The sequence below is a fragment of the Physeter macrocephalus genome, chromosome 8 (genome assembly GCF_002837175.3).
Source record: "Physeter macrocephalus isolate SW-GA chromosome 8, ASM283717v5, whole genome shotgun sequence".
NCBI lineage: Eukaryota > Metazoa > Chordata > Mammalia > Artiodactyla > Physeteridae > Physeter > Physeter macrocephalus.
Genome location: NC_041221.1, coordinates 88368951 through 88382044, shown reverse-complemented (window position 1 = coordinate 88382044; position 13094 = coordinate 88368951). Strand labels below are relative to the sequence as shown.

General features: G+C 38.6%; 1 protein-coding gene across 17 annotated transcripts in view; it reads left to right on the top strand.

The window, feature by feature from the left end:
• Positions 1 to 13094, top strand: part of MEF2C (myocyte enhancer factor 2C) — a 166135-nt gene that overhangs the window by 131828 nt on the left and 21213 nt on the right. For all 17 annotated transcript variants that reach the window (XM_028493051.2, XM_028493064.2, XM_028493061.2 and 14 more), the window contains 2 exons: positions 3828 to 4014; positions 6494 to 6541. In XM_028493051.2, the coding sequence (XP_028348852.1) occupies positions 3828 to 4014; positions 6494 to 6541 (235 nt within the window). The remainder of the gene's footprint in view (positions 1 to 3827; positions 4015 to 6493; positions 6542 to 13094) is intronic.

Sequence of the window (13094 nt, the reverse complement as noted above, 5' to 3'; positions counted from 1 at the left end):
CCCACACCTGCCCCCCAACCCCCCCCACCCTCCCCACCCCCGGCAACCACAAGTCTGTTCTTTATGGAAAAGACCAGATTTTGAGCAGAAACTTGAAGGAGTTAGCCAGAGAAATGAGACAGGAATGAGGCAGGGAGGAAGAGGATGGTAGGAAATCAGTAACGGAGCCCGGCAAAAACTGGAATTTATAGGGCCTTGTGGAACATTGGAAGAAGTTGGGCTTTACTCTAACTAAGATGGGGGCTCTCACAGGGTTTGGAATAGAGACGTGCCATCATCTGATTTATGCCACGAACCCGTGTCCCCTGCATCGGCAGGCGGACTCTCAACCACTGCGCCACCAGGGAAGCCCCTGATTTATGCTTTTAAGGGCTCTATCTGTTTGCAAGGTTGAAAATAGAAGGGAGGGCAAGGATAGAAGTGGGTGACTATTAGGAAGTGACTGCAGTGATTAAGGCAAGAGATGATGGCGCTAGAAGCAGCCATTAGAAGGTGAGAGGTGGTTGGAGACTCTATGGAAGTTAAGCCAGTAGGATTTCCTGGTAGACTGGACGTGGGGAATGGGAGAAAGAGAAGATTCTGGGATGACTCCAAGGATTTTATTGTGTGCAAACAAAAGCATTGAGCTGTCATCAGCTAGAGATGGGAAGAGTTACGTTGGAGCTAGTTTTGAGATGTCTGTCAGACATTTAAGTAGAAATATTGAGGGTATAGCTGGATATGCAAGGCTGGAGTCAGGAGAGAGATCTGAGCTAGAGATAGAAAAAGGGCTGTGGTACTCTTACATTCCGAGAGCAGGGAGAAGAGGAAGAACCCGCAGCGAAGGCTGAGTAGAAGCAGCTATCAAAATAGGAGGGAAAGGGCTTCCCTGGTGGCGCAGTGGTTGAGAGTCCGCCTGCCGATGTAGGGGACACGGGTTCGTGCCCCGGTCCGGGAAGATCCCACATGCCGCAGAGCAGCCGGGCCCGTGAGCCATGGCCGCTGAGCCTGCGGGTCCGGAGCTTGTGCTCCGCAACGGGAGAGGCCACAACAGTGAGAGGCCCGCATACCGCAAAAAAAAAAAAAAAAAGGGAAAGTTCAGGTCCATGGAAAGGGAGGAAGTTTATTAAGGAGTGACCATCTGTGTCCCAGTTGAGGACTGAGAAGTTACCATTGGATTTAGCAACCTGAAGGTTATTCACGACTATGACATGAGCATTTTCAGTGAAATGGTGAGGAAAATTTTTTAATGGAGTGAGTTCAGAGAAAGCAGTGTGCTGTATTTACAACAAAAGTCACAAGAGCAGCATTGTCATTGATGACATGATTTTCCAAAGTGGTGAATAATTTTTAATAAAGCTCCATACCAAACAAAGTGAAACATTCCCTCACCATACCCAGTAACTGCATTTCTGGGAATTTCAGTGTATAATAAAATCTGCATTTCGGTGTATTAAAAATACCTTGTGTCTGCAGAACAAAGTTAGTTCTGACTCAGATCATTATTAAACAGGTTTTTCACCCACATGAATGTCCAGTGGGACATTTGAAAGTTGGATGGGGTAAGAGACAATTCTTTGTTGTGTAGAACTGTCCCACCTGTAATAGAATATACAGCATACCTACCCACCAGGAAAATACCAGCCATGCCCCCCAATCATTCTGACACCCACAAATTTCCAAAATGCTCCCTAAGGAGATAGTCTACCTGTATAGAGTACCACGATTCTAGATCTAGAGGGTTACTAGTATGGCTCCAGTGGGAAACAGATGGCACACTCAAAAGGGTAATTGAAGAGAGTTTAATGAAGGGACTATTTACAGATGGGTAGAGATCAGGGAAACTCGAGAAATAGTGAAGTACATTAGGGCTTGCAACCTAGAAGCTGTTACCACATCTAGGTCTGAAGGAGCAAGAGGAGGAAGAAGTTACCGGAGCACAGTAAGGTCTATGTCTGTAGGAGAGAGGGCCCAAAAGGGGCGTGACCTTCACTAGGGGAATGCAGCCTCTGCCATCCTGTGGCCCAGCAAGAGGGATGCTACAGTAGAAGAATACCCTGACCTCTCTCCTCCTCCTCTCTGTACTTCTGACGGTGCCTACACTGGCCCAGCCAAAGCCAGAGGGCCAGGGGAATCGGATGGATACGGTCTGGAGCATCAGCCTCCTGGGCCCAGAGCAGTGAAGAGGGTGGAGGGGCAAATGGTGAAAACCTAGAAGGCTACTTCGATTTCTTAAGTGTGCTAGAGTAATTCTTATTTGGCCTTTTAATAAAGGAATGCAATATTTTATTGACTGTATAGACATTTATTTTACAGCATACACTAATATTTGTTGCTGTTTAAAGACTCTGGGAATTGGATATATTCATTCTTTGATGTCTTATCAAACATTCATGTTCGATTATATCATGATATTTATCCAAAATTGTTTTTGTTACCCTGTTTACAACAGATAAAGCCTAATAAAAAAATGACTGTGTTAACATAACACTTGAACATTTTTATTTCCCTCTAAAAAATGAAGAATCAAAAACATGTAAAAGTAAAGAGTTATGACACGTTTGTTCTTGTCAGTATCGCCATGTCCAGATCAGGGAAGAAAAGACAAATAGGAAAAGTAAAGAAAAAGGGAGCAAGAAGCCTAGAAAGAGGACAGTATTGTAATTATCACCAGGATAAACAAAGAACTATTGCAGAGCACAGCGTATGATGCAGGCCAGCCATTGAACCAGGAAAAACAAAACTTGATGTTAGGATTACAGAAAAAAAATAGTAAAAAAAGAAAACTTTGAGCCACATGCACTTACGCATTTAAGTTTGTACAGTGGCTTATTAGAGACTTCCTGAGGGAATGTTCTATATAAACCCTAGTATACATATTAGATTCACACACATACACATACATATATCCATTTTATATTAAGAATGCTGTATGCTCTGACATCATGAGTCCTCTGGCAATATATGGAAACAGTATTTTCATTTATAATGTTAAAAATGAAGAAAAAGAGGGAGGGAATTACAACTATGATTATCTAGCTAATGCAAGCAGAAAAATAAGCATGTTTGGATTAAATTGCCAAAATAATACCAAAAAATCAATGATTGGGACTTGAATTACTCTAATTAGACATCCACAAAGCCTCAGTTCACTAAATGCTTGCAACTCTGTCATTGAAGATATAGGTCTTGTCATTTGTCAGTGTCAGTATATCCCAAAATGTGAAATGTAACGTACATTCTGAACTCTCATGTTAAAATATGAATTATTGAATGATACATGCTCTGTTGAATCCTATATCTTAAAATGTCTATTATCTTTAGAGTTAACTTTCAAAAGACAGACTTTAAAAAATAATAATTAAAGTATATGTGCTACTCACACGCCTGGAGATGATTTTATATCATTAAACTTCTGCATAAATATGCTTCAATAAGCAGTTAAACCAGAGGCTCCAGTTTGCATCTTAATCCTTTTTCTCTGTGAAGTCATCACAATCATATACCTTTGATCTTGCAGTCATTTCTGGCACCAGATTCAGATATCACAGATGAACAATCACTACTTAATAGAACGGAATTCAAAGACAACGGAGTCTAATGAAATGGGGCTTTGTTTGAAACAAAAGTGAAACGTTTTCTAATAGTTGCAAAGAAGGCATTCTAAGCACATTAAAGAAATCAATTTAGGATCCGCGCACATCTTGATAGCTCTTCTTAATGGTCTTCTAGACACCAAGCAGTTTGGAATTTGAAATTTTTCTCAGAAAAGTAAAAGCTGTCTGTACCTGGAGGGCTCTGTTTCTGTTCATTTCGTTTACCCGTGGGTTTTTTTCCTGCTCCTACAGGCTGTTCCACCTCCCAACTTTGAGATGCCAGTCTCCATCCCAGTGTCCAGCCACAACAGTTTGGTATACAGCAACCCCGTCAGCTCACTGGGGAACCCCAACCTTTTGCCACTGGCCCACCCTTCTCTGCAGAGGAATAGTATGTCTCCTGGTGTAACACATCGACCTCCGAGTGCGGGTAACACAGGTATGTTCTCATAAGAACGCAATGGTAACAAACCATTGGAAGGAGCCACCCTATTGTAGGCTATTTTACCTACAAGATGTCACGTTTTCCAGTTTTCCATGTCTTACATCCCTTCACTGCTTACTAACCATCCCCAGCTAGGTCTTCCACATGATAAAACCTAACTCAGCATATCTTTCAAAATGTTTCATAATCTGCAGTTTATCCGTTGAGCCTATCTGTCACCAATCTCCTCATTTGGCTATATTTTAACCACATACTTTCTCAAACAGAACATCAAATATCCTGTCTCCATGCTTTTGCTTCTCCTCTTCTCCTGCCTAAAATGCCATTTTCCCTCTTCCTCCTAGCCAGATATCACCTCTTCTGTGAAACCTTCCCCTGTGTCCTCTGATAGCATTTATCTCAGTTATTTATTATTTTGGTCGATATTTATTTATTTATACAGTAACTTACAGTACAGAAGGATTTAAGGCAGAGAAAGAAATGTGATAGGATAGCATAATTTATAAGAACGGTGAATTAAAAACAAAACTAAGTCAGTAGTTAAGAGCGCATCACAAGGACGTATACACCTGCCACAAATGTGTGTCTACACTTCTAGGAGATGCTTACCGTTACACAATTCACAGTGTCCCAGAGAAAAATCATCTCTCAGGAAAAGTTCGACCACTTTTAGTAGTCAGATCAGACGATACACAATATGATGTACTGTATTGAGTATGTGTCCATTTCCCCACTGAACTTACAGAACCTTGAAGGGAAGAATGTCCTCTTGATTTGTCAGACTCACTGTAAGAACTAAATAAATGTGAGTTGAATATAACTAAACAATTCCTTCATATTTCTAAAATAAGCACCAAAAAGTCATTGTATATCTAAATCACGTACAGCAAACATTATATATTTACATTTTATTTCTTTAAAAGCATTTAATAGGAAAGTTTTAATGTCTTAGTCACACTTTTTATTAAAAGCGATTTATTCACAGAATTTTTCCTTTAGAATACTTGACTATCTGCCTTATAATTAGAATTAAACATGTGTTACTTTTTTAGTACAGAAACTTCATGTGGAGAATACAATCAAAATCAGCCACATTAAAAAAAACTTGATAAATCTTGAATCTGAGAGATGTGTATAAGCAACTTGTGCTATTTTCTACTTCTGAATATGCTGAAATTTTTCATAAGCATTTTCAATAACCATATGTATTCCTTTCAGATCATACTCAAATGCTATTGAATCTCCTATTTGATGAACTCATGCTCATTTGTTTTTAAAAATCTCATCGTTTATTTCCAAAATATTTATTTGATTGGAAATAATAAACATTTTCCTAAAATGTAATGAACAGTTTCTTCTAATTCCAAACCCAGAACCAAATAATAATTATAGCAATTAGAGAATAATCTAGCTGATATTCTGTTCTTTTGGCTAAATTTTGTTCCTTAAAAAATAAAAATAATCATTATATTCAGTATCTTTTTGAAACATCCCAACTCTCATAAATAAACACAGCCAAATTTTAACCTACTTTCTTAAGCTAACAGTGAATAAACATATGTTTCTAAATTTGTAGTGAGTAAAACCTGTTTTATTGCGTTAGTAAGTAAAATCCGGATAGTAAATGAGATAATTCACTGTTAGAAGATTCATGAAATGACCAAAGCTCTAGACAATTAGCATTGCACAGAATTAATTGTATAAAATATACTTACAAAGAATTAAACATCAAATATATGGTTATTTGAGCATAGAGTAAACCTTACTCTTTTCCTTCACTTTCTAGAAAATATCACCTTAGGGAAAACTAGACTTGGAAATATGATAAAAATTTAGAGACCATTCAAAGACTAGATTTTTTTAAATTTATTCATGTATTTTTTTTTTATTTATTTTTGGCTGTGTTGGGTCTTCGTTGCTGCATGTGGGCTTTCTCTAGTTGCGAGGAGCGGGGGCTACTCTTCGTTGCGGTGCGCGGGCTTCTCGTTGCGGTGGCTTTTCTTGCTGCGGAGCACAGGCTCTAGGCGCGCAGGCTTCAGTAGTTGTGATACGTGGGCTCAGTAGTTGTGGCTCGCAGGCTCCAGAGCACAGGCTCAGTAGTTGTGGCACACGGGCTTAGTTGCTCTGCAGCATGTGGGATCTTCCTGGACCAGGGCTCGAACCCGTGTCCCCTGCATTGGCAGGCAGATTCTTAACCACTGCGCCACCAGGGAAGTCCTAAACTCTAGCTTTTTAAATGTAATCTTTCTTAGAAAGAAAGATTCTGCAAAATGTCAGTCAGTGATTGAATGTATTTTTAATGTTTGAGCACAGCATGTCACAGTGAAACGAATATCAGCCATCTGACCTAGGTAATACTTGACAAATTTAGGACTCTTGGGTGAGGACAGAATACTAAGGTTGCTAAAGGTAAAGTGTGTTGCTCTGTGGGCCTTTAGCCTTTCTCCTTTTGATCTTCCTCTTTCATCCATAGGTGGTCTGATGGGTGGAGACCTCACGTCCGGTGCAGGCACCAGTGCAGGTGAGTGGAGACTTCAGAGCTAGAGTACATTTCATTGTTTAGGGTTCCTTTACTTGGTGATTTGCAGAAGTAAGTCTTTTGAACAAAGTCAAGTTGAGAGATCAGTGAGAGGCATGGGAAAATGGCCCCAAGAATTTCTAAAGCACTTTTATGAAGCAGGAGTGGTTGGATAGTAACTCAGAAGATTATTTATTAACTAGACCTTTCCTTAATAAAACTTCAACTAGTCAACATAATCAGAATTGGGGGTTCTGATCAAATCAATTTAATCCTAGGTACCATCTATAGCCACAAAAGTACCTTTAACAAGCCTTGCTGATCATGTTCTTTGTTAATCATTTCACGTTTAATGTGAATCACTTTCTACACAAAGTACCAAACTCCTGTACACTTCTAAAGGAGAATACATAAAGAAAAGGAAGGAGTGAGATTATAACCCTTCAGCAATACTGTTAATAAAATAAAACCACATTTGGCATTAAAATGAGTTCTTAGAGAATATGAACACAGTGTACTCCTCGAAAAAGCCCCTTAAATATAGTTCAGCTCTTAAGAACTTCTTCCATTATGGCCAATTGTCTCATAGTCACACTTCTCCAGGGTTCCATATTAATTCATATAATTGTGATTATTGAGATATTGATGTCATTTTCAATGCAGCGGTAAGACAGGACAATACTTTCTGATTCTAACTGCAGTTCACTATTGGCACAACAAGTAACCATGGTAATTCCTGCAGCTGGAACATGCTCTACATTTAAAATAGTAGGAGGCAGGCATGATAACATAAGGTTATGTCTGAAATGTCAAAAAAATTCAAGTTTATTGAAATATCTATGGACAGCCTAATTAAAATATTTTGCCGGGTTCAACTATAATAGCCTGCTAATTATACGAAAGAAGATTAAAAAATTGGCATATAAAAACATTTTTATAAATATATCCATCTGGGAGTAATGTTTCTGATTCCTGATGTTGGCTCTTCACTAATTCAGTGGGTAATGAAGGAAAAGTATTAAAACTACACAGTGAATTAACAAACAGAATCAATGGCACTAGCTTCCTATTTTATCTAGCTTTTAAAAATTAGGTAGATTCAAATTAATGAGTAGACTGAATATACTATTTTGCTGGACATTGAAGCAAAGTGCTCATTTTTTTTCCCTCAAAAAATACGGTATGGGGCTTCCCTGGTGGCGCGGTGGTTGCGCGTCCGCCTGCCGATGCAGGGGAACCGGGTTCGAGCTCTGGTCTGGGCCATGGCCGCTGGGCCTGCGCGTCCGGAGCCTGTGCTCCGCAACGGGAGAGGCCACAGCAGAGGGAGGCCCGCATACCACAAAAAAAAAAAAAAAAACAAAAATACGGTATGGTTTGTAGCCTGAAAATTACAGAACCAGATCAAAGCTAGACCATTGTAGCTTGGATTCAAGTCTCTGCTATAACACTGGCTAGAGAGGGTCATGGGGGCTGAAAACTGGATTGTCTCAAAGACCAAGAAAAAGATAAATAAGAAAAATGGTTTCGATGTTATGATATTTTATCGAGTACCTCGATGCATCAGTTTGCTTGCTCATATGGCAACAGCCAGTAGTGGTGATGAAAGTTATTAGAAGTAGTAAAAAAAAAAAAAAAAAACCACACGTGGGGTTGGGGGTGATGGGTCACTCATCTTTGATGAACGTGGCTTCTTGTTACTGCTTAATAGCTAGAATGCTTTAGAATTCTATGTTGAAAATAAGTGTTGTTGTTCAATTATGCTGTCATTGTCAATTCCCTGACAGTCCACTAAGGTAAATGGCCCTCTGGGGACAAAGAAGACACTCAATCTTGTAAGCATAAAAGTTAGCCACATATAGGCTATAGCGTCACTGAACTAAAAAAAGAATCTTACAGGCTTAGCAAATTCATCCCCCTGCTTCAGGACCTCTGCTGTAGCACAAGAATCTTCTACTTCAAAAATAGAAGGAAATAAAAGAAACACTCAGTTGCTCCACCTTGATGATAATAAACCTTGTATTTTGATAATTGTATCTTGTAGCCATGAGCATATAATTGTCACAGTTTCTGTATAGTTATGAAAGAGTTACTTCCCCACTTTTTAAAAATAGAGGAAGAAGCCCTTTCTAACCCTGGTTCTACAGAACACCTGTTGCACATGCCACTGAGTCTTGAGCTTAGCTGCTATGTCCTACTCACAGGCTCAGCCGTCTGCCCCTTCTTTCTCATGCCAGCCAGTATCATATGTCGGAGATGAATATATCGGTGCTGATGTCAGACAATCACATAATATCGAGGGAAACAAGGCCAGCAGGAATGTCTCTACATTTTCAGAAAAGATAACTAAAGCAAAATGGCCAGAAGATGTCTTCCAAATTTTGAATATTGTCATTGAAATTCAAAGTCTCATAAAGTTAGAAACTCTGAGGTCAAGTGGCAAGACTCTGCAATTAAGTTAAATATTTTTTGGCCTGTAATTTTTTTCCCAAAATCTAGTCATCTCAACTTGTAAAAAGGGTATAGTCGCATGAGGGAAGGAAATACATTTTTTAAAATAAATTTATTTATTTATTTTTGGCTGTGTTGGGTCTTCGTGGCTGCACACAGGCTTTCTCTAGTTTCGGCGAGCGAGGGCTTCTCTTCGTTGCATTGTACATGCTTCTCATTGCGGTGGCTTCTCTTGTTGCAGAGCACAGGCTCTAGGCGTGCAGCCTTCAGTAGTTGTGGCACGAGGGCTCAGTAGTTGTGGCTCTCGGGCTCTAGAGCGCAGGCTCAGTAGTTGTGGCGCACGGGCTTAGTTGCTCCGCGGCATGTGGGATCTTCCTGGACCAGGGATCGAACCCGTGTCCCCTGCATTGGCAGGCGGATTCCTAACCACTGCACCACCAGGGAAGTCCTGGGAAGGAAGTAAATTTGGCATTTATTGTTTTCTTATAAATACCAAGAGACCAAAGAGCTCTCAGCTCAGTCATAAAGTATAGCATCTTTCCCATCCACTCCTTGCACTGTACCTCCCCCTCACCCCACCATCCAGTGAGTCATCAAATCTTACCAACTTTGCCTCGAAGGTATTTCCTAAAGCTAATCCTTTCTCTCCATTACTTTCCCACTGCCCTGGTTCAGGGTTATAGCAACACTCCAGAACTATTTCCAGAGATCCCTAATTCATCTCCCAGCTTCACACTGCATCCCACCCACTCCAGTCTCCTCGTGACTCATTCGTCTTTATCCAAACCTTAAACTAATTGTAGGTCATCGTTCAGATGCTCAAAATCCAGCCATGGTTTCCCAGCTCTTTCAGAATTAACCATGAGCCTCTTATCTCTGGCCCATCCCTACTCTCCAGTCTTCAACCTTCTTACCTTCTGCCACTGCCGTCAAAAACCCTGCACTCCAACTCTAATAATGGCAAACATTTAAATTGCTCTTACTATGTGACTTACAAAAATTAACTCATCTTTTTGCATAGCAGCCCTTTAATGTATATATCCATATTAATGCCCTTTCTATAGTTGGGGGAACTGAGGCACAGAGAGGTTAAGTAATGGCCCAAGATGGAACCCAGGCAGTCTGTCTCCAGAGGCCATGCTCTTAACTGCATTGTGCTGCCACTTTCCAAACAGTGTCAAGGCTTCTTGCCTTTGTGTATGCATTCCTAGAACTCTCCTGCTTCATGCTGCTGAGCACCACTTGTCATCCCTCAGAATTCAGTTCAACCATTCAGGAAATCCTTTCCTGACTCTTCCAAAAGGAATGATGCACCTCTCCTTGATTCTCTCTTGGCAGCCTGTGCCTACGTTATTTATTTCCTTGCATTGTAATTGCAGTATCTAGGCACACATCTCTCTCCTGGACATTCATCCCTCTAGGGGCAAACTGTGTCCTATTCAGTTTGTATTCCCAGCTCAAGAAATAAGTGAGAGGACATGGCAGATATTCAGTAAATTTTTGTTAGCTGAAAAAGGAAAAGTTGATCTTCTAGACATAAATTTGTAATACTGTTTTATGTGAAAAAAAGAAAGAATACTTCAAAGAGATAATGTAATTTTAAATACAAAAAGATACACCCTTGATCTGTAATTCACAAAAATAATGTATTCTTCTGATACTGTGTATAATGAATAGTGCATTAATTATTTAATTAAATGGCTGAGCACTATTGACCAATGAAGTTTTACTAACTTTAACTTACTTAATGGAAAACCTAAAGAGCTGATATACAGCAGTAAATGAAATGGAGGTTGGTGCCTCAGACCATCACAAATTCCCTCTTAAAATAGTGACCCTCTTATTGCTTAAGTTGAAGTCATTTCAGAGATGAAGGCAAGTGGTGATAAAGAAGAAACAGGATGGGGTTGTGCTCTTGATGTAAGGGAAACATACAGCAAGTCATTATAATACATTAGTATTAGTGACACTTGTAGGTTTCAGTTGACACTTATTCATCCACTATTTAATCCTTTCCTTTCAAGAGACAAAATGAAAAGTCACTGCTTTCAAAATTACACTTTGTCATATCGCTGTGCATTAAAGCTTTTAACATGCTAATCTTAGTGGTTACAGATGATTTTAAGATCAGGTTCAACTGAATTTTTGTTAGATTTAATAGAAATAATCGTTAGCACAGCCATGCCTTGTGTTGGATTATTCACTTCCCTCTTGGTACCCTTTGTTTTCACTTTGATAACATAGTTGCTTTTTTATTGAGTCAAAAGTACCAGTATGCTCAAGGATATACTGTTTCCTGATTGAGACCAAAAAAGGGAGGTGAGGGAGCAGAAAAAACCCTTTAGGAACCTCTTTGAAAATTTAGGAGAATACTACAGCCTACGTAGCTATTTGACAATAAGGCAAAGGATATTTATGTATATTGATTAATAATTTTAATTGGCATTTACTATAAATTAGATATAATTTTATATAAAAAGAAACTAACAGCTGTTTCCTTATTTTGATGTTTATTGTTTACTATTTTATGCATTTGGTTGTCAAGCGCTGTCACTTCTGGAATGCTTAATTTATATCAGCTAAATACATGGAGACTTGGTGGTGGCAGTGTACTGCTGTGGATAAACCACTGAGCAGTGGCTGAGTAAGGAGACCTGGCTTCCAGACTCTGAAAAGACTCCATCCAGTTAAGACTTTGGGTCATAACTTTGAGCCTCTGAACTTAGTATTCACATTAAGGATAAGACACAAAAGTCTTTAAAGTCCATTTACATGCAGTGTTTTATGGTCATATAATCACAAAACTTTCCTAACATGAGTTTTTTGTAATTCATTTAGCATTGGAAAAGAAAAATTTAGCATATTATAAAATAGAAATGAGAAGAGGAAAAGGTCACACAATATTTAATTATTCTATACCAGTACTATTGCTTTGCAAGTATTTGTTTTTGAGAATACTTATCAAAAATTTCTTGGCTGACTTTCTTATCAACAAAACAGACTTCTGCAATTCTTGCTCAATGATTTAAACTTTCAGTGAAGTGGTTAAAAATTCAGTTTAAAAGTATTGGCTTTAACAAGTTTATATTTTTGTCGTCTAACAAAACACAAATTCAGAATGCAATATTCAAGAAAAGGAGATTGATACCATTTAGTTACTCTCAAATAAGAAAACTTTTTTGTTAGTATAAAAATATAATTTTATATTACTTTTTAAAAAATTGTTAAGCAGCCAATGAAAAAATCTGAATTAATAGTTGGATTCTTTTAAAGTATTATGTTAGTTTAAATTGTCCTGAATTTAAAAAAAAAAAATTGTCCTGAATAAAAATTCTGAACTCATTTGCAGTTTTACCTTGGGAGTTCACCCAAAGCATAAATAAAGATCCAACAGCATTGCTTTATTATTATCTATGCAATTAAGTAACAATGATATTTTTAACCCAAACCAAGGTTATCTAGATTTATTTAAAGGAAAAAAAATACTGTCCTCTAGTTGGAGAATCTACAGCACGTGATAATCAGCCACTGCCAAGAAAATCAGTGTCTACTTCCCGTGTACAAGACCTGGAAGATGATAGGTAAAACAGTACCTTGACACCATTCTCTAGGGGTCAACGTTGAAGTGGGAGAGGCAGGTCAAAGAGGAGACAGATGAATGTTACAGGCTAAGTCAGGGCACCATCTGCTTTCAACCCTTTTGGTTTCCCTTAATTCTTAAGGAGTTTGATTTCCAGAGGGGAAAACAAAATTTCAGATTATAACTTCCCTAGAGAGTGTTTCAGCAGATTTTAGAGTCTTTTGCATATCATGATTTCTGACCTCACAAGTTGTATTCCTTTTTATCACCTGTCTTTCTATTATATTCAGCAAAGCAATGTGAAAATTGGTCTCTTCACTCATATCCCATTGATTTAACCTAAGAGTGTGATTGATAATAAAACTTTGGTCTTTTTAAGATTAATTCAAGAAGTTAACATTTCCTCCTAAAATATTAGTTTTACTCAACATTTGTCTTTTTTCTCTTAGCATTTTTCTTTGTCCTCGCACAGTGTTGGTTTCTCTCTTTCCTGTTTTTGACATCGCCATAAGATTTTATTTGGAGATA